Genomic DNA, 20,734 nt, shown 5'->3' on the forward strand with positions numbered 1-20,734 from the left:
AGGTGCTGAATCACCTGGCCCACCCCTCCACCCATCCCTCCATCCCCCGAGGGTCTCTGAGAGCTGCCTCAGGGCTCCTCTGGGGTCTGGCAGCTGTCACCTCCTGCACCACAGTGGGACATTCACACTGGCAGGGGGACAGGCCATCCAGAGGAGGGATCCTCTGCTGGGACAGTGGAAGGAGGCAGAAAATGCCTCAGTGGTGCACTCAGAGGGTGGCTGTGCTGGAGGTCATCCCAAGGGGAGCAGCCTCCATCCTCCACCAGAGCTGTTTTCCCTCCCCATGGCTCCCTCCTGCCCCAGCCTTTGCTCCGTGGCTGTTTGCCTTTCCTGCTTTTTTTTCCTTCCACCCTTTCCCCACCTTGCTTTTCTCTTCCCTTCTCCTGTTTCTCTCCTGGCAGCTTTGTTCTCCTGGCTGTGTACTGGGGTTGCCATGGTGACTGCCAGAGCATCTCTGCATCCCTCAGCAGTGGTCCTGTGCCTGCCCCAACCATGGGAGAGGCAGGGCACCCTCCTGCCCCTCCCAGGGCTGGGATTCCCTGGGGACATCCCTGTGGCACATCCTGGCATCGGGGCAGAGGAGGGGACAGCGTGGGGTGGCCCCGAGCAGCTCAGCATAGGGCAGAGGTGCAGGGCTGGCTGCATGGCACAGCTTCACTGCTGCCAGAAACGTGCCAGTAAAACCTTCAATAAACAATTTTTTTAATGAGCAAACACTAGTTGAGGAAAACAGAGGAGCTGCTGCAGCACAGGGAGTCCCTGTGGGTGTGGAGGCAGAGCTGCTTGTGGCCTTCTGGTGGCGATTTGCAGATGACAATATCTCCTTGCAGTGTGTGTCAGAATTGCTGGATACCCCTTTCAGGAGATAATTAGGTTGACGTGTTATTAGCTGATTACTGGGGAAACATACATTTACTGAGGATTTATTCTGCAACCAGCATTAATCTCCTGTATAGCTGCTAAACCTCCATAAATAATCTGATTTTGATAATCAATTGCTACTGCAAGTTCCCCTATAAATCTCAATTAAATGCACATTTAACTCGCATCAAGTTGCCAAATTTGCTTGTGCATGTGTGCCCTGCTGCTTGCCTGGGGCAGATGTCTGGGGATGTGCGAGCTCCAGTGTTCTGGTTTGAAAGCAAAACTGGTGAGAGACTCCAAGGCAGAAATACAATTTATTAGGAAAAGGGAAAAGGAACAAAATCCATGCAGTAACACAAAAGAAAAAACACTGACAGAGTCAGAATACCCTGCTACCCTTTTGGTCAGGGTGTTGGTAGCCGTCCAAATTGGAGTGGCTGCAGTCCTGCAGTGGCAGATGTGGTTCTGTCAGAGCTGTGATCCTCTAGAAGGGTGGAATCATTCCCTGAAGGTCCAGTGGAAAACCCCAGCTGTTCCTCTTGGGAACCAGTGGAAAGGCTGAGTCTGGTGTCCCCAAAACCCCAGATGATATCCAGGTAGGAATTCTTGGCTCCTCCCTCTGGGCAGAGCGTCTCACAGTGGGATGTTACAGTTCTTATCAGCGACATTATCAGCCCGTTATCAGCAGATGTCTCCCCTGAGGGAGGACTGGTTGTGGAAGAGATAAGGAAAACTGCCCACTGAACGGAAGACAGCTGCCATGCAGATGGCAAATGGATACATCCTGCCTTGCAATCTGGGGCGTCCAGTCTGTTTTTCAGGCAGCCTGAACGCAGAGTGGGGTTTGCCAAGGCAGAGCACCCCAGGAGCAGCCCTGCTCCTCCCACATGGGGAATCCAGCCCATCCCAGCTTCCTCCTCCTGCTGCTCCCGCTCTGCTGGGCCGGGCACAGCCTTGTCCTGCTGCTGGCCTTGGGGTGAGGGCAGCAGGAGGAGACCCTGCCCCTGGGGCATCCTGCCCCAAAATCCACGTGGGGGCTTTCAGCAGCACTTGCCCGGGGTGGAAACTGAGGTGGGCTTGGGCTGGGTGCAGTCCTGGCCGCCCCTGGGCCACTGTGGTGGCTTGTGCAGGTGGAGGGCTCAGAGGGTGGGGACACCCTGCAGGGAGGAGGTGACCAGCAGGACAAGGTGCCACCAGCTTTCTTTGGAGCTGGAAGGAGATTCCAGCCATTAACTGGGCTCTGTTTGCTGTTGGGGCATTTTATTTTATTTATTTTATAATTTTTTATTTTATTTTAAAAATTGTATTACTTTTATTACTTTTATTTTATTTATTTCTTTATTTCATTTTTATTGTATTTTTTAATTTTTATTTTATTTTTTATATTTTAATTTTATTTATTACTTTTCTTTTATTATTTTTTATTATTACTTTATTTATTTTATTATTTTATTACTTTTATTTTTATTACTTTTATTTATTTATTTTTAATTTTATTTATTACTTTTCTTATTTTATTTTATTTTCTTATTTTATTTTATTTTATTTTATTTTATTTTATTTTATTTTATTTTATTTTATTTTATTTTATTCACTTTATTACTGATTTATTTTATCTCCTCGTTTTTTTGCACCAAGTGACCACTCCAGCCTGCTGTGCCCCTGGCACTGCTGAGTGCGTCCCTGCCTGGTATTTCCTCCCTCTGATCCCACCTTCCTTCCACCTCTGCCGGGTGAGGCGGTGGCTCAGAGAGGCCTCGGGTGCTGTCACTTGTCACCAGCCTGGCATGGCCTTGCCCGGGTACTGCTGCACCCTCTGGGTCCCCTCCTGCAGTGCCAGGGGTTCGTGTGGGCTCCGCAGAGCTCTGCCCCGTGGGGTTTTACCCCAGCACTTGTCGGAGTCCAGCACATCCCTCTGCCTGCCCTGGCTGTCTCGAGACCCTGGCACGAAGTCAAAAACAGCTGTGACTTTGATTTTAACCTGTGGGAAAACTGCCAACTCTGTGTGAGGAATTACAGGCCACAAGGGTTTGAGCAGTGTGATAGTTGAACTAACACAGGGTGGAAAAGTAGAATTTTGGGGTTTTTAGAATGTGGTTCAGGGGTACAAGATGGAGGAATTTGGGCGTGTCCTGGCCTTCTTCTCCTTCGTCTTGTCCTCCACGTCTCGGTGTGATGGTGACACTTTTCTATTGGTTTAGGATAGGGACACACTGTCCAACACAGATGTTAGGTATTGGTGCATTGTTACAAACAGTCTGTAGGTAACTTTTGGTATAAAAACACCGCCCGAGAGGGCACGCAGACTGCCGTGGCTCCTGTACTAGGCAGACCTCAGCAGGTCAGAGAGAAAATGTCATAGATAAGGAGAAACAAACAACAGAGAGAAAATATTTTATATAAGGAGAAACAAACAACACAGAGAAAATATTATATATAAGGAGAAACAAACAACAGAGAGAAAATATTATAGGTAAGGAGAAACAAACAATTGTGAAAGCACAATCGGACACATTCCAGACCTCTCCTTTGGCCGCCGGGCTGGGGGAACAAGGACTTTGCCACTGTTGGGGTCTCACCAGCCCACCCTGACAAACACCAAGGATGGGGTGGGAAGGGTGGAACCAGGCAGCGCTGGGTTGGCAACGTGGCGTTTTCCAGGATGCTGAGGGTCAGAGAGCCTCTCCTTGTGCTGGCTCCAGCCCTGCTCGTGGTGCCTGAAGCACCCCAGGAGGAGTGGCCCACCCCTGGAACGCCCGAGGGAGGCCTGGAGGTGGCACTCGGCGCCCTGGGCTGGGGGCAAGGTGGGCATCGGGCACAGCTGGGCCTTGGAGGGCTTTTCCAGCCCAAGGGGTTCTGTGTGGCCACGGGGCTGTGCCTGGCACGTCCCTGTGCCCCCACCTGCTGCACCTGCTTGTCAGGACGGATTTATTCTGAAACCACTCCAGCAAAGGCTAAAATAAACTGATAAATAAATGAGAGAATAATTTAATGCAGAAATCACACGATAAACTGAATCCCACCTGTCTGCAAAGGCTGAAGCAATAACGTGACAGTTTGACACACTTGCTCTCCGGAGCTCTGCTCGATCTGCTGAAGTAAACCCAAAAAAAAGTTCCTTTGGATTGCAGAGCTGTAAGAGGAGCCTCTCCTTGTGCTGGCCAGCCCTGCTCGTGGTGCCTGAAGCACCCCAGGAGGAGTGGCCCACCCCTGGAGCGCCCGAGGGAGGCCTGGAGGTGGCACTCGGTGCCCTGGGCTGGGGGCAAGGTGGGCATCGGGCACAGCTGGGCCTTGGAGGGCTTTTCCAGCCCAAGGGGTTCTGTGTGGCCACGGGGCTGTGCCTGGCACGTCCCTGTGCCCCCACCTGCTGCACCCACCTCTGCCACCCCTCTGCGAGGCCAGGTGTCTCACATGAACCCCCTGGGGCGTGGGGACAATCTTTTTAGGGCCACTTAGAGGCCTTTAACAGCATTAGGGAGGTGATCAGGGTAGATGAAGGAGCAGTAAACTCCCTCCCTCCGTGCAGTGCCCCTGGAGGCTCTGCCCAGCTCCCTTCTGAGGGCTCGGCACTGTTTTTGGGGTTGCTCTGTGTTGGGGGGCTGCAGAAATGGATTTTATCTCTTCTCCTCTGAGGGTTCTGCACTGGTTTTGGGGTTTTTCTGTGTTAGGGACTGCAGGAATGGATTTTATCTCTTCCCCTCTGAGGGCTCTGCAGCGTTTTTGGGGTTGCTCTGTGTTGGGGGACTGCAGGAGTGGATTTTATCTCTTCCCCTCTGAGGGTTCTGCACTGGTTTTGGGGTTGCTCTGTGTTGGGGGACTGCAGGAGTGGATTTTATCTCTTCCCCTATGAGGGCTCTGCAGCGTTTTTGGGGTTGCTCTGTGTTAGGGGACTGCAGGAGTGGATTTCCTCTCTTCCCACCCCATAATTTGCAGGGAGTTTGGCCCAGGAGGGCTCCAAGGGGATGTGGCAGTGCCCTCCCTGCTGCAGCCCCGGATCTGACAGAGCTCCCAGTTGTTCCAGCAAGCACCTTCCAGGCTCTAAGAGCACTTGGAGGAATTTGGAGCCAGCCAGGGAAGTTCCTGCTGGAGTTTTGCCCCCAGCCCTGAGCTGTAACTCATCCCCTGGAATGGGACTGGCTGGGGGCTGCTGCTCCCGTGCTGGTGGCATTGAGAGGGCTCTGTAACAAATATCCCTGCCCTGCAGCCTATTTCTGGGGACATTGTCCCCTCGGTGACGCCAGGGCTTGCTTTGCCAGCTGTCACCCCCAGCCCAAATTCCCGTTTCGTTGCATTAATATCCATGCAGTGCCTCTGGATGGGGATTTGATTTCAGCTGGCTCCCAGGAGCAGAAAGAGTTAAAAATAGCAAATCCACCACCCCTCATTCCCTGGCTATGACGCAGTCTCCCAGGTTGGAGTTACAATGGCGACAGGAATAGGGTTTAAAATAAAACAAGGGAGTGCTCTGCACTCTGCAGAACGGGAGAAAGCAGCTCCAGCCTGGAGAAAGGACCTGGAGGAGCCTCTGGTTTTATAAAACAGGCAGGAGTTTGTCTCCCTGGCAGATAAATGATGCTGGGCACACACACAGGGAGATTAGTGGGGGAATTCAGGAGGGTCTCATCCCCCCAGGGAGGAACGAGCTCAGTGCACTCTGCTGTGGAGCTGCACCTCGCCAAGGCTCAGCTGGACACGGAGCCCGGCCAGCAGGGCAGGGATGTGCTGGATTAGGCTCCTCGGAAGCTGCGGGGTGCAGGCAGGGACAGAGCAGGCGGATCCTCTCCCAAAAGTGCTCCCAGACTCTGGAAGCAACAGTCTGCTGCAAGGTGGCGAGGTGCCAGCCTGGCTCTGCCTCATCCCACGGGGCTGCTGCTCTGATCTGGCAGAGAAAAATCCCAAATCCCCACACTTCTCCCTCTCTCAGACGCTGCCCTAGTTTAAAAACGCCAGCTCCTGGCTTTTCTTTTGTAAGATTTTAAATATAGCACCCTTTATGTCTCTGATGGATGCGCCATATGTTTGGGAAACGGCCCCGAAATCCACCGGGCTGGTGGGTGGAGGTGAAAGGGAAAGAGCATTTCCACACGGGAAGCTGCAAACACAAAACACAGCAGCAGCAAACAGCAAATCCCTGCTGCAGCAGCCAGGAATAATCTCCTTTCTGTCCTGCCTGTCTCCGGGTGTTCATGTGAGCAGCAGTGAATGTTTCCATTGTGTCACCTCCTGTCCTGGCCACCCTGGCACTGCCTCCACGGTGCCCAGCAGGAGATGCCACCATCTGACAGCTCCTTTGCCTTTCCCTTCCTCAGAAAGCCCCTTTGCTGCTTTCTCTTTGGGGTTTTTTAGGGGGGTTTTCAGCTGGGATGGGTCCCTGGTGCTCCAGCTGGCCCAGACTGCTGTGGGCCTGGCTGGGGGTGGCGTGGGTGGCTTTGGCAGCCAGGGGACAGTCCCCCCGGGCTCCCTGCACTCCCACACAGCCAGGACTGTGTCCCAGCACTAAACACAGCCTCTGTTCAGCAGGAAATCTGGCCTCAGCAAAGTGATGAGCTCAGGCTTTTCGGCTTTTGGCCGGGACCTCAAGTTTAGATTCTTCTACTCCGCACATCCCTCAGCTTTAGGGCCCAAGCGGAGCCCCTTGCGTGGACCCCCCAAAACCTGTCCAGCCCAGCTGGAGCTGAAAATAGCATCCTGTGTGCTGGGGCCGGGCCCAAGCCTCAGGCAAGGCCACCCCTCCTGCTCTGGCTGGCTGAGCTGGCTGGGGCTCCCACCCTTGTCACGCCTCAGGAACCAAATCCAGGGGAGGAGATGGACCTTGGCCAGTGCCTGGCTGCCGAGGGGCTGTGTCCCCTGAGACCACCCTGCTCCCCTGGCAGGCTGGGGTGGCCCAAAGCTCCTGCAGGCAGTGACAGCTCAGGTTTGGCCCCACGCTTGGAGGGTGGGATGCAGTGGGGGATGTCACAGCGTCCCTGAGTGGTTTGGGTTGGAAGGGACATTAAAAATCACCTGGGTCCACCCCCTGCCATGGACAGGGACACCTCCCCCTAGCCCAGGTTGCTCCAAATCCCATCCCCCCCGGCCATGGGATGAGCACAGTGGGGGAGGGGATGTGGGGAAGCCTTCCAGGTGTTCCTGCTCTGCAGCACGGGGCACTCGGGGCTGGGACTGTCCCCTGCAGGTGGCAGCTCCAGCAGGGCACAGGCGAGCTGCTCCCAAGGGCTTGGCCGGACACTGGCTGTGGTGTGGTGTCCTCCAGAGTGGCCACAGCTCGTCCTGCTGCCCCTGGGGTCCACAGAGGGCCACCACGTGTCACCGTGACTGCTCAGACGGGTTTGTGCTCCCCCAGATCCCTGTCCCGGGGTGCTGTGTCCCTGTTCCAGCCCAGCCCTGCTCTGTGCCTGGGCCCGTCACCCCCTCGCTCCTGCCCTGTTTGTTTGCATCCGCAGCAGCTCAGGCCAGAGTTTTTAAGCTGTACCAGATGTGAGGAGGAAATCCCATCTTCAGCCTCCTCAGCTGCCTCCAGTGAACCTTCCTGCAGCCCCAAACGCTGCTGCCGGGGTGAGCTGCACATCTGCCAGGGCTGCAGGAGCTGCTGCAGCACAGCAGGCAGATGTGTGGGAGGTGTTTGTGCTCCTGGCCACCTTGGTGCTGGCTTTGTGTGTGACACGGCTGGGTTTGTGCCACGCCTGGTGTCACCTGTCCCCACTGGGGCAGCTCCCCCACCACTGGACTCCTCCTTGAGCCTGACCTCGTGTCAGAGCAGGGTTTCAGCTCAGGGCTGGGCCCAGCTGAAGCCCTCACAGGGATTTCAAGAGGAGGGGATTGCAGAGGTGCAGCATCCGTGCCCGGGAAGGTGGCACAGGGGGCTGCTCACAGCTCTGCTGGGCACCCAGCCCAGCACAGGAGCTGCCAGCAGCCCTGTGGCACCTGGGGACAGCTGTGCTGGCACTCCCAGTTTCAGTTTGGGATCCCGGTTAGTCCCAGTTTGGGGTCGTGGTCACTCCCAGTCTGGGGTCCCAGTCAGTCCCAGTTTGGGGTCGCAGTCAGTCCCAGTTTGGGATCCCAGTCAGTCCCAGTTTGGGGTCGCAGTCAGTCCCAGTTTGGGGTCGCAGTCAGTCCCAGTTTGGGGTCCTGGTCACTCCCAGTTTGGGGTCTCAGTCAGTCCCAGTTTGGGATCCCAGTCAGTCCCAGTCTGGGGTCCCAGTCAGTCCCAGTCTGGTCCCAGTCAATCCCAGTTTGGCTCCCAGTCAGTCCCAGTTTGATCGCAGTCAGTCCCAGTTTGGTCACAGTCAGTCCCAGTTTGGTCCCAGTCAGTCCCAGTTTGGTCACAGTCAGTCCCAGTTTGGTCCCAGTCTGGTCCCAGTCTGGTCCCAGTCAGTCCCAGTCAGTCCCAGTCAGTCCCAGTCGGTCCCAGTTGGTCCCAGTCGGTCCCAGTCAGTCCCAGTCAGTCCCAGTCAGTCCCAGTCGGTCCCAGTCGGTCCCAGTCGGTCCCAGTCAGTCCCAGTTTGGTCCCAGTCGGTCCCAGTCAGTCCCAGTTTGGTCGCAGTCAGTCCCAGTCAGTCCCAGTCAGTCCCAGTCAGTCCCAGTCGGTCCCAGTCGGTCCCAGTCGGTCCCAGTCGGTCCCAGTTTGGGCTGTGGAGCGCAGGGCTCTGCGGGCGGGGCTGTGCCGTGCAGCCACGCGGTGTCCGCGTCCCCTCGGGCGGCGCTGCCGGGGATGCTGTTGCCATGACGAGCTCTAGGAGCGTCAGCCAGGGAAAGGGATCCAGCTGCGGGAGGGAGGGAGGGAGGGGGGCTGCCCGCCAGGAGGGCACCGCATCCCCTGGCACCACCTGGGCACTGCGAGCAGGGGTGCTCAGCTGGACTTCTGATCCTCCAGGGTTACACCCCCAGCGTCTCCTCCCCTGCTCCAGCCCCTTCCCCAGCTCTGTGCCCCCCAAATTCCCACACCTGGGGGTGCAGAGCCACGCTCCTGCGCCCTCATCCTCCTCCAGCCTGGGAAGGGAAGGTGTCACTTCTCCAAAAGAGCGACAGGAGGAGAGGGAACGGCCTCAGGCCGGGCCAGGGCAGGCTCGGGGTGGACAGCAGCAGGAATTTCCCCATGGAAAGGGTGCTCAGGCCCTGGATCTGCCCAGGGGGTGCTGGGAATGCTGAAGGGGGGACGCCCACCCTCCTCTTCTGCCTGGGGGGTGTCGCTGCAGCCCCGCGTGTGAGGATGCCACCACCAGGAGGGTCCCATGGGGCTCCCTGGCCGCTGGCAGGCTGGGAATTCCTGGGATACAGGGGAATTCCTGGGATGCTGGGGAATTCCTGGGACAGACTGGACTTCTTGGGATACAGGGGAATTTCTGGGATACAGTGGAATTCCTGAGATACAGTGAAATTCCTGGGATACAGGGGAATTCCTGGGATACAGTGCAACTCTTGGGATGCAAGGGAATTCTTGGGATACAGGGGAATTCTTGGGATACAGTGGAATTCCTGGGGTAAAGGGGAATTCTTGGGGTACAGTGGAACTCCTGGGATGCAGTGGAATTCTTGGGATGCAGTGGAACTCCTGGGATGCTGGGGAACTCCTGGGATACAGTGGAATTCCTGGGGTAAAGGGGAATTCTTGGAGTACAGGGGAACTCCTGGGATGCAGTGGAATTCTTGGGATACAGTGGAATTCCTGGGGTAAAGGGGAATTCTTGGAGTACAGGGGAACTCTTGGGATGCAGTGGAATTCCTGGGATGCAGGGGAACTCCTGGGATGCTGGGGAACTCCTGGGATGCAGGGTAATTCCTGGGATACAAGGGAATTCTTGGGATACAGTGGAATTCCTGGGGTAAAGGGGAATTCTTGGAGTACAGGGGAACTCCTGGGATGCAGTGGAACTCTTGGGATGCAGTGGAATTCCTGGGATACAGGGGAACTCCTGGGATTCAGGGGAATTCCTGGGGTACAAGGGAATTCCTGGGATGCAGTAGAACTCCTGGGATGCAGTGGAATTCCTGGGATACAGGGGAATTCCTGGGATGCAGGGGAACTCCTGGGATGCAGTGGAATTCCTGGGATACAGGGGAACTCCTGGGATGCTGGGGAATTCCTGGGATTCAGGGGAATTCCTGGGATACAAGGGAATTTTTGGGATACAGTGGAATTCCTGGGATTCAGGGGAATTCCTGGGATGCAGGGGAACTCCTGGGATGCAGGGGCACTCCGGGGGCACAGTGGAACTCCTGGGATTCAGGGGAACTCCTGGGGTACAGGGGAACTCCTGGGATGCAGGGGAATTCCTGGGATGCTGGGGCACTCCTGGGGTACAGGGGAACTCCTGGGATGCAGGGGAATTCCTGGGATGCAGGGGCACTCCTGGGATGCAGGGGCACTCTGGGGGCACAGGGGAACTCCTGGGATTCAGGGGAACTCCTGGGATGCAGGGGAATTCCTGGGATGCAGGGGAACTCCTGGGATGCTGGGGCACTCCTGGGATGCTGGGGCACTCCTGGGGCACAGGGGAACTCCTGGGGTGCCGCGGGTTCCCCGGCCCCGCTCAGCCCAGCGCGCAGCCGCCAGGCTGGGGAAGCTCCCAGCTCTGCCGTGCCTTCCTGCTGTCTGCACTCAGGTCATCAAATCTCCCCGCAGCTCCGAGAACTAGAAAAGCAACTTTTCCCTCTTTTTCTTGGGAATCTGGGAAAACCGCAGCAAGCAGTCAGTGCCTCCAGCAAACCAGGCTGATCCCAGAACCCTCGGGACACCCGAGGGTGCTGCTGGAGTGGGGCTGGGGGGTCCCTGCAGGGAGGAGGTGAAAAGCTCTGAGCCCCGGAGGGGTTTTTGGGTTTCCCTGGCACATTCCAGCCCCGCCTGTGTGGGAAGTAAACATCCTGCAGGCAGGCACGGGCAGCTGCCTGCAGCCAGGTCAGCATGGGAAGACAATCACGGCTTCCTCCACACTCATTTGGAGAATAATTTCCACAAACGCAGCCAGAAGCAAATTCTGCTGTGCAGGCAGGGCCCTGGCTTTTTGTTGTTGTTGTTGTTTTTTTTTTTGTTGTTGTTTTGTTTTGTTTTGTTTTCCTTCTATCCCCTTGATTTTTCTCCTTGTCTCCTTCCCTCCTTTGTCTCCCCTGGGTGTTTCTGACCTCCCTCCTGTCCCTTTTTGCAGCGTGCCCCCGTGTGACCCAGCTCCCCCCCTGGCACAATGTGCTGCCATGCCCCCACGATGCTTTGGCACCTGTTTGGGCACCTGTGACATCCAGCCACACTCTCTGCAGTCCTGCCTCCAGCTGCCAGCTGAAGGGTGTTCCCTCCCTGGTGCCAGTGCTGGCCCAGCACCCCCAGCTCCGTGCCCTCTGCCACTCCAGCTCCCTGGTGCCATCCTCATGGCACCCACGGCTTGCCTGTGTCCTGTGTCCCACCCAGGGAGTGGCAGCAGTGTGGGGCAAGGGGCCAGTGTGAGCCAGGTGGGGGCAATAATTGGTCCTGATCTAATTAGGGCTGGATTAGGAGCTGTGGCAGGGGAGGGCTGTAAGCCACAGATGGCTTTGCCTGGGAGCCAGGAGAGGCTGGCGTGGGCTGGAGGGGGTTATAATCCTGCCTGGAATACACTCCGAGCTGACTGACAGGATTGGGAAGAGCCCAGGGCCTGCTCTGGGTGAGCTGGGTGGTCCCCAGTGCCACCCCAGTGTCCCAGGCCAGTGCAAAGAGTGGAGGAGCAGCTGGAGCTGCTGCAGGCTCAGACTGTCCCACAGCAGATCCTGGTACCTGTCCTCAGCCCATCAGGAGCACTCGGCCCTCCCCGGCTTAAAAATGTAAATATCAAATAAGGACCCACGTGCTGCCTCTGCATTTTACTGAGGGGAAGGATCAGGAGAGAAAAAAATCTTTTGTCCAAAGGTAAATCTGGCATTTTGTCCTTGATGGAAATGGATTTTATCCGTGGGAGCTCCACGAAGCAGTGGCCTGAGCACCGAGATGGCCGTGCAGGGCTCAGATTCACCTCCAGGGCTGAGCATCCCAGCTGCTGGTCCCTTCCTTTATGTCAGGGGTGATTTGGCTGGGCCTTTACCTGGGCCCCTCACCCAGCTCTGTGCTGCTGGCACCCCCAGTGCCCCCTCCTCAGCAGGGACCTGGGGTGGACTCCGTGGTCTCAAAGGGCTTTTCTGACCTGGTTAAATCCCCATCCTGTGTCTGGAGCAGGCACATTCCCACAGGACACAGCCTGAGGCTCTCCCGTGCCTGCCGAAGCACCGGCATCATCTGGCTCCCAGCCCATCCTCCCCTTCCTTCCCAAGGCGTTTTTATGGCCGTGGCCAAAAAGGGACAGCAGGCAGGAGCCTTTGGCCCCGCTGCTGATGAGAAACCCACATCCCGTGGCCCTGGAGTTCCCACCCTTCCTCCCCGGCACCCCTGGGACACAGCACAGCTCCTGCTGGAGGGGAAATCCTCCCCTCACCTCCCCCTCGGAGCCGGCTCCCCCAGTCCCTGCTGCAGGGGGGGGTTTGGGGTGCGGGCTCCTGGAGTGTCCCCTCCTTGTCCCCACATCCCAGCAGAGGTGTTTTGTTTTGTTTTTTTTTTGGACCTCGCTCTGTGCCCCCAGCCCGGCACGCTGTGTCCCATCCCCGCTGCTTCACCCCGGCCTCTCCCTGAGCCTCCAGAGCTTCCAGAGAAATTCCTTCCCGGCCACTCACTGCCGCCCCTCAGCCTTGACGCCTCCGGGGCTGCCAGGGCTGGGCTTCCTCTTCCTGAGCCTCGCCAGCCCCGCTCCCGACCCTCTGCGAGCCCCAGAGCCCTGGAATCGGCCCTTCCCGGGGTGTGCCAGCCGTGCCCACCGGGAATTCCCACTCAGAATTCCCACCAGGAATGCCCACCTTTCCTCACCCTCCCCACCCCGTGCTGCGCTGGTGCCGCCACCCACAGGGGGGTTCTGAGAAGAGGATTTCCAACCTCAGAGACCCTGCAGGGGATGGGGTGGGACGCTGCTCACTGCCAGGCGGCACTGGGAGGCACTGGGAGGCACTGGGAGGCACTGGGAAGGGAGTTCACCCACGGAGGGGTGGAGATTCCTGCCAGCATCATCTGTCAGCATCCAGCATTCCAGGGGCTGGATCCTTCCCACGGTGACAGCCACATCTCCCTCCACATTCCAGGGGCTGGATCCTTCCCATGGTGACAGCCACACCTCCCTCCACATTCCAGGGGCTGGATCCATCCCACGCTGGCACCCCTTTGCTGCAGGTGCCAGCTCTCAGTCCCTGCATCCCCCCCTGGCACCCACCAACCTCAGTTTCCCGTGGTGGTGGCACTGCCTCTCTTTAATTTCAGGGTGAATGCTTTGCTTTGCCGCAGTCCCCTTCACCTGTGGCTCTCCCAGCATTGTGTAAATGTTAATTACTGTTAATTAAGCCAGGCATGCCCATCTTCCCGTGGAGATGCTGTGTCACAAACGTGCTGGCAGCAGGGCTGGGTGGGAATTTCCAGTTACCTGTGGATAATGATCCAAGCCCCACCTGGAGCAGCTCCTCCCTGACAGACCTTCCTGGAGGGCCCATGGGCTGGAAGAGGGAAATAGGTGGGGAAACAGCATCACCTGATCTGCTCCCAGTAAGGGAGGAGGGATGGATCTTTAAAAACGCCTCTGGGTGCTCATGGGAAGCTGCCCCTGGTTTGCTGTTGCTCGGATATGTGGGGCTGTGGGGTTTGGGGCTGCCTGGAGGGGGACCCAAGCTGCTGGTGGAGTTCGTTCTGAGCTTGTTGTGCTCTGCTATTTGTGTTGGTGGTGAGCAGCAAACCCCGCGAGGCAGATGGAAATTCTCCCCCGTTGTCCTTCCACTCCTGAAGCGCTCAAAGCGTTCCAGAGGTTCAGCATTTCCCATCCTGCTGCTGCCTGCTGGAGGGCTGCACACGGGGCAGGAAGAGCACAGGAAACCAAACAAGGCCCTTGACCCTCCCGAAGCCAAGGAGGGGATTGCACGGGGGGAGCTGCGGATTGTGAGCTGGGAGCAGCCCCTGGGCAGGCTCCCTGTGCCCTCCTGGCGGGCAGAGCTGCTCTGCAGGGCCCTGGGGGGGGTTTGGGGGCTGTCCCCTGCCCGGCTCACACGCTGGCTGTGCACGGCCACCGCTGCCTGACCCCGGGGCCGCGCGGGGCAGCAATCCCTGACCGGAGGTGCCACCTTAATCCGGATCACTGGGAAATCTGTCGAGTGCCCACGCAGCCCCGTGGCAGCTCCCTGCCTGGCTGTGCCCATCAGGAACCAGCCAGGACACGGGCACAGCCCCACAAGAGCCTGACCCTGGGCGTGTTTTGCGCTGAGAGTGGAGCACAAACGGGTGAATTGTTGGCCCAAACCAGCTCTGAGCGAACTGGGGGCAGATTATGGCATTCCTTGGGCAGCTCCCACCCCCTCTCCAGGGCTGCTGCATCCCAGTCTGCGAGGCCACTAATGCTACTTACGTTATTAGTGGATTATTTGGTGTAATGAGCTTTGCCCCGCTCGGCTGGCCCTGTGCTCGGGGCTGTGGGATGTGTAATACTTCCTGCACGGGGCCACGAGGCGGGCAGCTGCTGCCTGGGACACAGGCACACAATGCACCAATGTTCCTGGACAAAATTCCAGCCTGGCCTGGAGCTTAAGCACAAATCAGGGAGCTTTGGGGAGCGCTGAACAGAGCGGGAGGGGTGAGGCTGCCCTGAGCCGGGTCCTGACCCGTCCCCACGGGCACAGCCAGCAGTGATGGATCAGATCCAGCTCTGGAGCACGGCTAAAAGCATCTTTCCCATCCTCAGCTCCTTTTCCTGAGCTTCCCTCCCATCAGACCAAGCAAGGGCTTGGCGATGTGTTGCTATGGCCACCAGGAAGTTTTCCCTGGAGACCAGGAGCCCGCACTAAGTGATTCCTGCGCGTTCCGACACAGATTATTATTTTTGTCTCCCCCTCCCCTTTCTTTATTGTGAATGTTGGAGTGTGGATGAATTCCTGGCTTTCCCCCCTGCCTCTGTCCTGCTTTCCTCTCCCAGCTTTGTGGATTTCCATGGCTGTGTCCCAGGGCTTGGCTTCGTTCAGGGCCAGGGTGTGAGCTGTGGGTGCGTGGGAGGAAGGTTCAGCTCTGTAACTCTTGCTCTGCTGGAGACCCCTGCAGAGAAGATCCCTGATTTATTCCAGCCTTGGGAAATCCTCTTGGTCCCCTCAAGCAGCTGCAGAGCTCCTGGGCACCCATTACCACCAGTAACCATCACAGGGGGTGCTGGATTCCTGTTCCCACGGCTGCCGTCTCTTGGGTGGGGGCTCCCTGCTCCCTTCGTTTTGTTTGGGACCTCTGAGTGATTTAGGTCTAGACTAATTAGTCTCTGCTGGGCTAGCTCCAGGCCTGACTCCCATTTTGTCCCTCCTCTGCTGGCACTTGGTGTCCTTTAGTGCCTCAGGTACCTCTGAGAGCTCTTGGCTTGCAGGGAAGGGAAGGCCCAGAGCTCCTGGAAGTTCTTGGAAGTCAAGGCTGGAGTCTGAGCTTTGCAGGAGGGCACTGGGAGCTTCCCTCACAGCCCGTTCCCAGCAGCTCCAGGGATGGAGCCGTGCTCCAGGAGGTTCAGCCCCTGTGGCTCTGGGCCCTTGGCACAGGGAATGGGGTTTTACTGTGGCACACTCTCAATGTCATTTTGACTTCTCTTGCTTGGCTTTTGAAGCTGATAATGGGCTGTTTCTGTTCCCTGTCACTTGATCTGCGCCTCGGTGAGCGAGGAGCCTCTGGTGAGTGATCTCCTCTGTCCTGTGCCCCTTCTTCCCTGCTCTGGAGGGACTTCACAGGCTGGCTCTCAATCAGCTGCTTCTCTTGTTCCTGGGAATGCAGTTCAGCACTGGGTCAGAAAAGCTCTGGCCCATTGAAATCCTCCTTTCTGCTGCTCGACTTGCCCAGATTGCGACTCCCCGTCGGAAATCTTACAGCAAATAAACCCTGCAGTGCTTGGCGTGGTGTCAGCCTGGCTGGGGCTCCTCCTGCCCAGCCCCGGCACTCGCGGGTGGGGCAGGGAAAGCAGGAGCTGCTCCGTTTGGGAATTGCCTTGAGGCAGCAGAAGGGTCCGTAGGGAGCAGGAGGGTTTTACCCTGGAGCACGGGGTGAGGCTGCTGGGCATCACCTGCGTGGTGTTCCCAGAGGGGGAGAGGAGTGGAGGTGAAGCCCAGCACGGTCTGCAGCAGGAGGAATTGGGTTCTTGCCCTGCCCTGCAGCCCCAGCTCCTCCCAGAACCTCCCTGCTCCGGAGGGAGCCGTGGGGCTGGGCTGCTGCTCCTTGCTGAGGAGGTGACAGCCCCACCAGGGCCAGGCACTCGATGGCTGTGATGTTTGAAAGCTCCTTGACAAATGTCTCCTTCCTCCGCTTCCTAAGCAAACAAGTGGAAGCTCCAAAAACACCAGCAGTTCCTTCCCGAGCTGCTGCCAGCTCCGAGCTCGCTGAGGGTCAGCAGCCACCAGGGCTGAGCACAGCAGTGGGGGCTGGGCCCTGCAGGGTCCTCCTGCACCTGCTGTGGGGACAGGGGAGCATCTGGGGAGCTCTGGGGTGATGCTGTGACCAGCTGGTCCATGCAGGGACAGGGTGCCCTGTTGAAATGTGCTTGCCACAGTGCCCTGCACAGAGTTGGGCACTGCAGGCCCTCGAGCCTCTTTTGTGGGGCAGGGAAATCCCGAATCCAGAGAGGGCTGGGCTCCCATCTCAGAGTCACTGGGTGCTGCCCCTTGCCCTCAGTGCTGGCCTGGCCACGTCACAGCCACCGGCCTGAGCTCAGTGCAGTGACACCCGGCCGTGTCCCAGATCCTAACGGACCCTTCCCCTCTGTCCTTTTGCTCTCCCTCCTTTCTGCCAGCAGTTCCCTACCAGCAGAACCCCTACACCCCCGGCAGCAGCTCCTCTGCCATCCAGTGCTACCGCTGTGGGGACACCTGCAAGGGCGAGGTCGTGCGCGTGCAGAGCAACCACTTCCACATCCGCTGCTTCACCTGCCAAGGTAGGATAAGGGTCCCCAAAAAGCTCCCGGCCAGGATGTCCCACAGCCCTGGGGACAGACCTACCTGGCCCACTGAGGTGTGGTCACACAGCTGGGGTGGCAGCTGCAGGGGGGGTGGCACAGGGTGCCCCTGAGCGATGCCAGAGCCAGTGACACCACTGGGTGCCCAGTGTCACTCCCCTGGGGCAGCCTGCAGGTCCCAAACGTGCCCATCTGTGTCTGGGGGGGTCACCGTGTCCTTCAGCCGCTCCTAAAGCAGGAGGAGGAGCAGGGGGAGGAGGCACTGCCAGCCTGGCTGAGAGGCAGCGAGGTGGGGACATGCCCAGAGCAGCTCCTGACAGAGCTGGGGCTGGCTGGCACATCCCTGTGACATCCCTGCCACCCGCCCATGGCATGCAGCTGGGACTTGGTGCCCCCCAGGGCTGGCAGGAGTGGAGCAGAGAGGTTCTTTGGATCCTCCTGGAGCAGCAGGGGAGAGATGCAGGGCTGTAAAGCTCATGGTGCAGAGCTGCTGCTGAAGGGCTCCTCAGCTCCTTTATGGGAGCAGCTGCTCTCCACCAGCTTCTGCAGGCTGCAAAATTCCCCATTCCAGGGCTTTTTAAAGGCCTCTGCTCTGTGCTGAGCATAATCCCCATCCCCCTGGCCACACTTTGCTCCTTGCCAGGGAGCAGAGGGTTTGGCTGCACTCCCCGGGCTGTCCCCACCCTGCTGCAGCCCTGTCCCCCCGTGGGGTGGGCAGCCCCAGATTTTTGGGAAGGGGGATCTGTCCCGGGATGGCCTCAGGGCTGACTTGCGCCTGCAGGGCCCCGTGCTGAGCATGCTGCCCTTCCCCAGCTCGGCCTGGAGGAGCCAGCAGGAGCTGAGCATGCAGACAAAGAGCTCAGAGGGCTTCAGAGGGAGCAGGAGCCAGCAGGGAGAGCCTGGCAGAGCTCGCTGCCCGATTTCCAAGTGAAAGGGAATAAATAATGAGAGGAAATCCTCCTGTCTCACCTTCCCTCGCAGCTCTCACCTCCTGCCACCTCTGGCTGGCTCCAGCCCTGTCCCTGCTGTGTCCCCAGGAGCTGGCACAGGAGTGAAGCCATGGGATGTGCTGTTCCCACAGCAAACAGGGCACGGAGCAGCCTCGTTTTATCTTGCATTTGCTTCCTGATGCTGTCCCCGAGCTGCTGGCCTGTCCCTTGCTGCTGACAGGGTGTTTGGGAGACCCGAATTCCCCTGCTGGGGACCCCAGCTCCAGGGATGCTGCACAGGACGGGAGCTGCATCCCTGCAGCAGCGGGCCCAGCCGTCCCCTGCCACCCGGGGCTGCCCCACAGCTACGGGGACAGGGCAGAAGGACAAACAGAGACCAAGGTGGGCTGTGCCAGCAGGTGCTCAGTGGCTCTGTGGTCCCCTCCCCACGCTGTCACCTTGCAGGACAGCGGATGGGCATCGTGCCCGGGGCCCCTGTGCCACTCCCCTGCCAGGCTCTGCTGCTCTCCGGGTGCCTCTGGCTGCAGAGGCCGTAGGAGGGAGGTGATGCTGAGGGTGAGCCATGTCTGCTTGGATTGCTGTGACGGGCTGTGCACCACCCACGCTTCCCACAGCAGGGCTGGGCTGGACACCTATGGAAAAACAAGCAGGGAGAGCTCCGAGCCCAGAGTTCCCGGGAGCTGCTCCCGTCAGGGCACGGCTCCGTGTCCCGGGGAGGGCGCATGGCTCGTCACAGAGGTGGCATGGACAACACCCCTGCCCAGCTGTCCCTAGGGCACTCCCAGCCCTGTCCTCATCTTCCTCACACCCCGAGAGTGCCAAACGGAGGGGCTGAGCCCCAGCCGGGCGCAGCAGGTCCGGGAGGGGATGCCCGGGCTGTGCCAAGCCGTTGGTGCGTGGCGCAGGAGCGCTGCAGTGCAGGGGCTCCCTGCCGGCAATGGGATTCCCTGTGGGAGCGGCCCCATCCCGCAGCCCAACACTGACATCTTGCGGGAGGCCCCAGAGCTGGGCTGGGAAGGGAAGGAAACCCTCGGAGGTACCTGCAGGAGGCTGGAGAGGCGGCGGGGGTGGCTCGGGGATCCCGGACCTGCCGCGATGGCTGCGTGTCCTTCCCCGCAGTGTGCGGCTGCGACCTGGCCCAGTCGGGTTTCTTCTTCAAGAACCAGGAGTACATCTGCACCCACGACTACCAGCAGCTCTACGGGACCCGCTGTGACAGCTGCGGGGACTTCATCACCGGCGAGGTCATCTCCGCCCTGGGCAGGACCTACCACCCCAAGTGCTTTGTCTGCAGCACCTGCAGGTGAGTGGCACTTGTCACCGAGGGCTGGTGGCCCCTCGGAGAAGGCCTTGCCGGAGCTCCCTGGGAAGGAGGAGCTCCCGGGGGCACTGCTGACCCCTCCCCGCCCGTCCCTGGCCGCAGGAAGCCGTTCCCCATCGGAGACAAGGTGACGTTCAGCGGGAAGGACTGCGTCTGCCAAAACTGCTCCCACTCCCTCCTCAGCACCAAGCCCATCAAGATCCACGGGCCCAGCCGTAAGTTGGCCACTGTGCTGTGGTGGGTACACAGAGAGGGGCCACGTGTCCCTGGAGGGGGTGACAGGACAGGCTTTGGGGTCACCGTGCAGCCCCGCAGAGCCCCGGGTGTCACCGAGGGTTGGGAGGAAGGACGGGGCTGTCCTGCAGCTCCACCCAGGATTGCAGCTGGTTTTGGAAACTCCCCTGGCCTGTTGGTGACCTGGGCAGGTGCCACCACCCTGGCAGGCGCTGTCTGAGCTCATGGGGAGGTTCTGGAGCTGGGTTTGCTCCGAGTCAGTTGCCTTGTGTCCAAGTGGCTGCCCTGGGAATGCTCCTGGGACTTTCACAGCACTGCCGTTCCTTGCTGGGTCTGCAAGCACTGAAAGGTTTTTTTCTGCTCATCCCCTTGCCCTGGTGAGCCCCAGGGAACCCCTAAAAGTCAGCTGGAGCGATGGACAAGCTCTTTAGGGTGGGTTTGGCCTTGCTTGTGACCCCAGGCTGGGAGGACCTGCCGTGGAGGTCAGTGCCTGACACAGAGTCCTGCAGCCAGGGCCAGAGCCAGGACTGGGTGTCACCCGTGGTCCTTGTCACCCAGTCACCACGGTGGTGGTGGGGTCGGTGCTGATGGACCCCCTGTGATCCCCCCAAGCTGCCTCCCTCCCCCAGCCCTCGATGGAGGGGACGTGGCAGGGTTGGACGGAGCCAAAGGACAGGAATTGCCCCATTTCCCCCCGTGGGCTCCCGGAGCTGCCCAGGGCCAGGCTCTGCCTCCCTCCCGCCTTCCTCTCCCTCCCCATCCCCTTGCTGGTGCTCCTCGGCCCTGCAGCGGGGTTACCTGAGGACACCATGCCTTATTCATGGCAGCTGCAGGCACACGGAGCCTGTCCCTCCCCGCCCCGGTGGCCCTGGCACTGCCACCAGCAGGGTGCCACGGGAGCTGTGCGGGCTGCTGGCACATTCCATAGGGAGGGCATCCCTAGGAGCAGGATGCCGAGCCCCTCCCTGCAGCCCCAGCCCTGCAAACAACCCCGAACCGGCAGCACCCGGACGAGGGAACAGATCCTGCGTTTTTCCTGGAGTCAGAAATCTTCCAGGCAGGGATTTGGCACGGAGCAGCCTGGGATGGGCTGGCTGCTCCTGCTTCCCCCGTGGCAGGGACGGGGTTAAAGAAAACCCCTTCCAGGCAGCCCTGCTGCCCCGGGGGAGGAGAGGACAAGGAGGAGTCAAGGTCAGGGGTCCGAGGCCCATGTGCTTCCTGCTGGGAGCCTTTGGAGCCAGGGGAGGAAGGGAGGCCGGAGAACGGCGCAGCGGGGCCGGACGCGGCTGCCGGACAGCACAGCCCTTCCTCTGCCGGACACTTCCCACCCTTGGGCACCTGCCAGGCCAGCGGGGCCCTCCCACAGCCCATCC

The 20,734-nt window shown here is 59.1% G+C and overlaps 1 protein-coding gene across 6 annotated transcripts in view; it reads left to right on the top strand.

Moving 5' to 3' along the window:
- Positions 1–20,734, top strand: part of ABLIM3 (actin binding LIM protein family member 3) — a 47,789-nt gene that overhangs the window by 12,742 nt on the left and 14,313 nt on the right. For 5 of the 6 annotated variants that reach the window (XM_053991275.1, XM_053991269.1, XM_053991271.1 and 2 more), the window contains exons 2-4: positions 16,695–16,835; positions 18,926–19,109; positions 19,230–19,342. In XM_053991275.1, coding sequence (XP_053847250.1) covers positions 16,695–16,835; positions 18,926–19,109; positions 19,230–19,342 — 438 coding nt within the window. The remainder of the gene's footprint in view (positions 1–16,694; positions 16,836–18,925; positions 19,110–19,229; positions 19,343–20,734) is intronic. The other variant, XM_053991270.1, reaches the window with a different exon arrangement.

Source organism: Vidua macroura, chromosome 15, assembly GCF_024509145.1.
Source record: "Vidua macroura isolate BioBank_ID:100142 chromosome 15, ASM2450914v1, whole genome shotgun sequence".
In the NCBI taxonomy this organism is placed as follows: domain Eukaryota; kingdom Metazoa; phylum Chordata; class Aves; order Passeriformes; family Viduidae; genus Vidua; species Vidua macroura.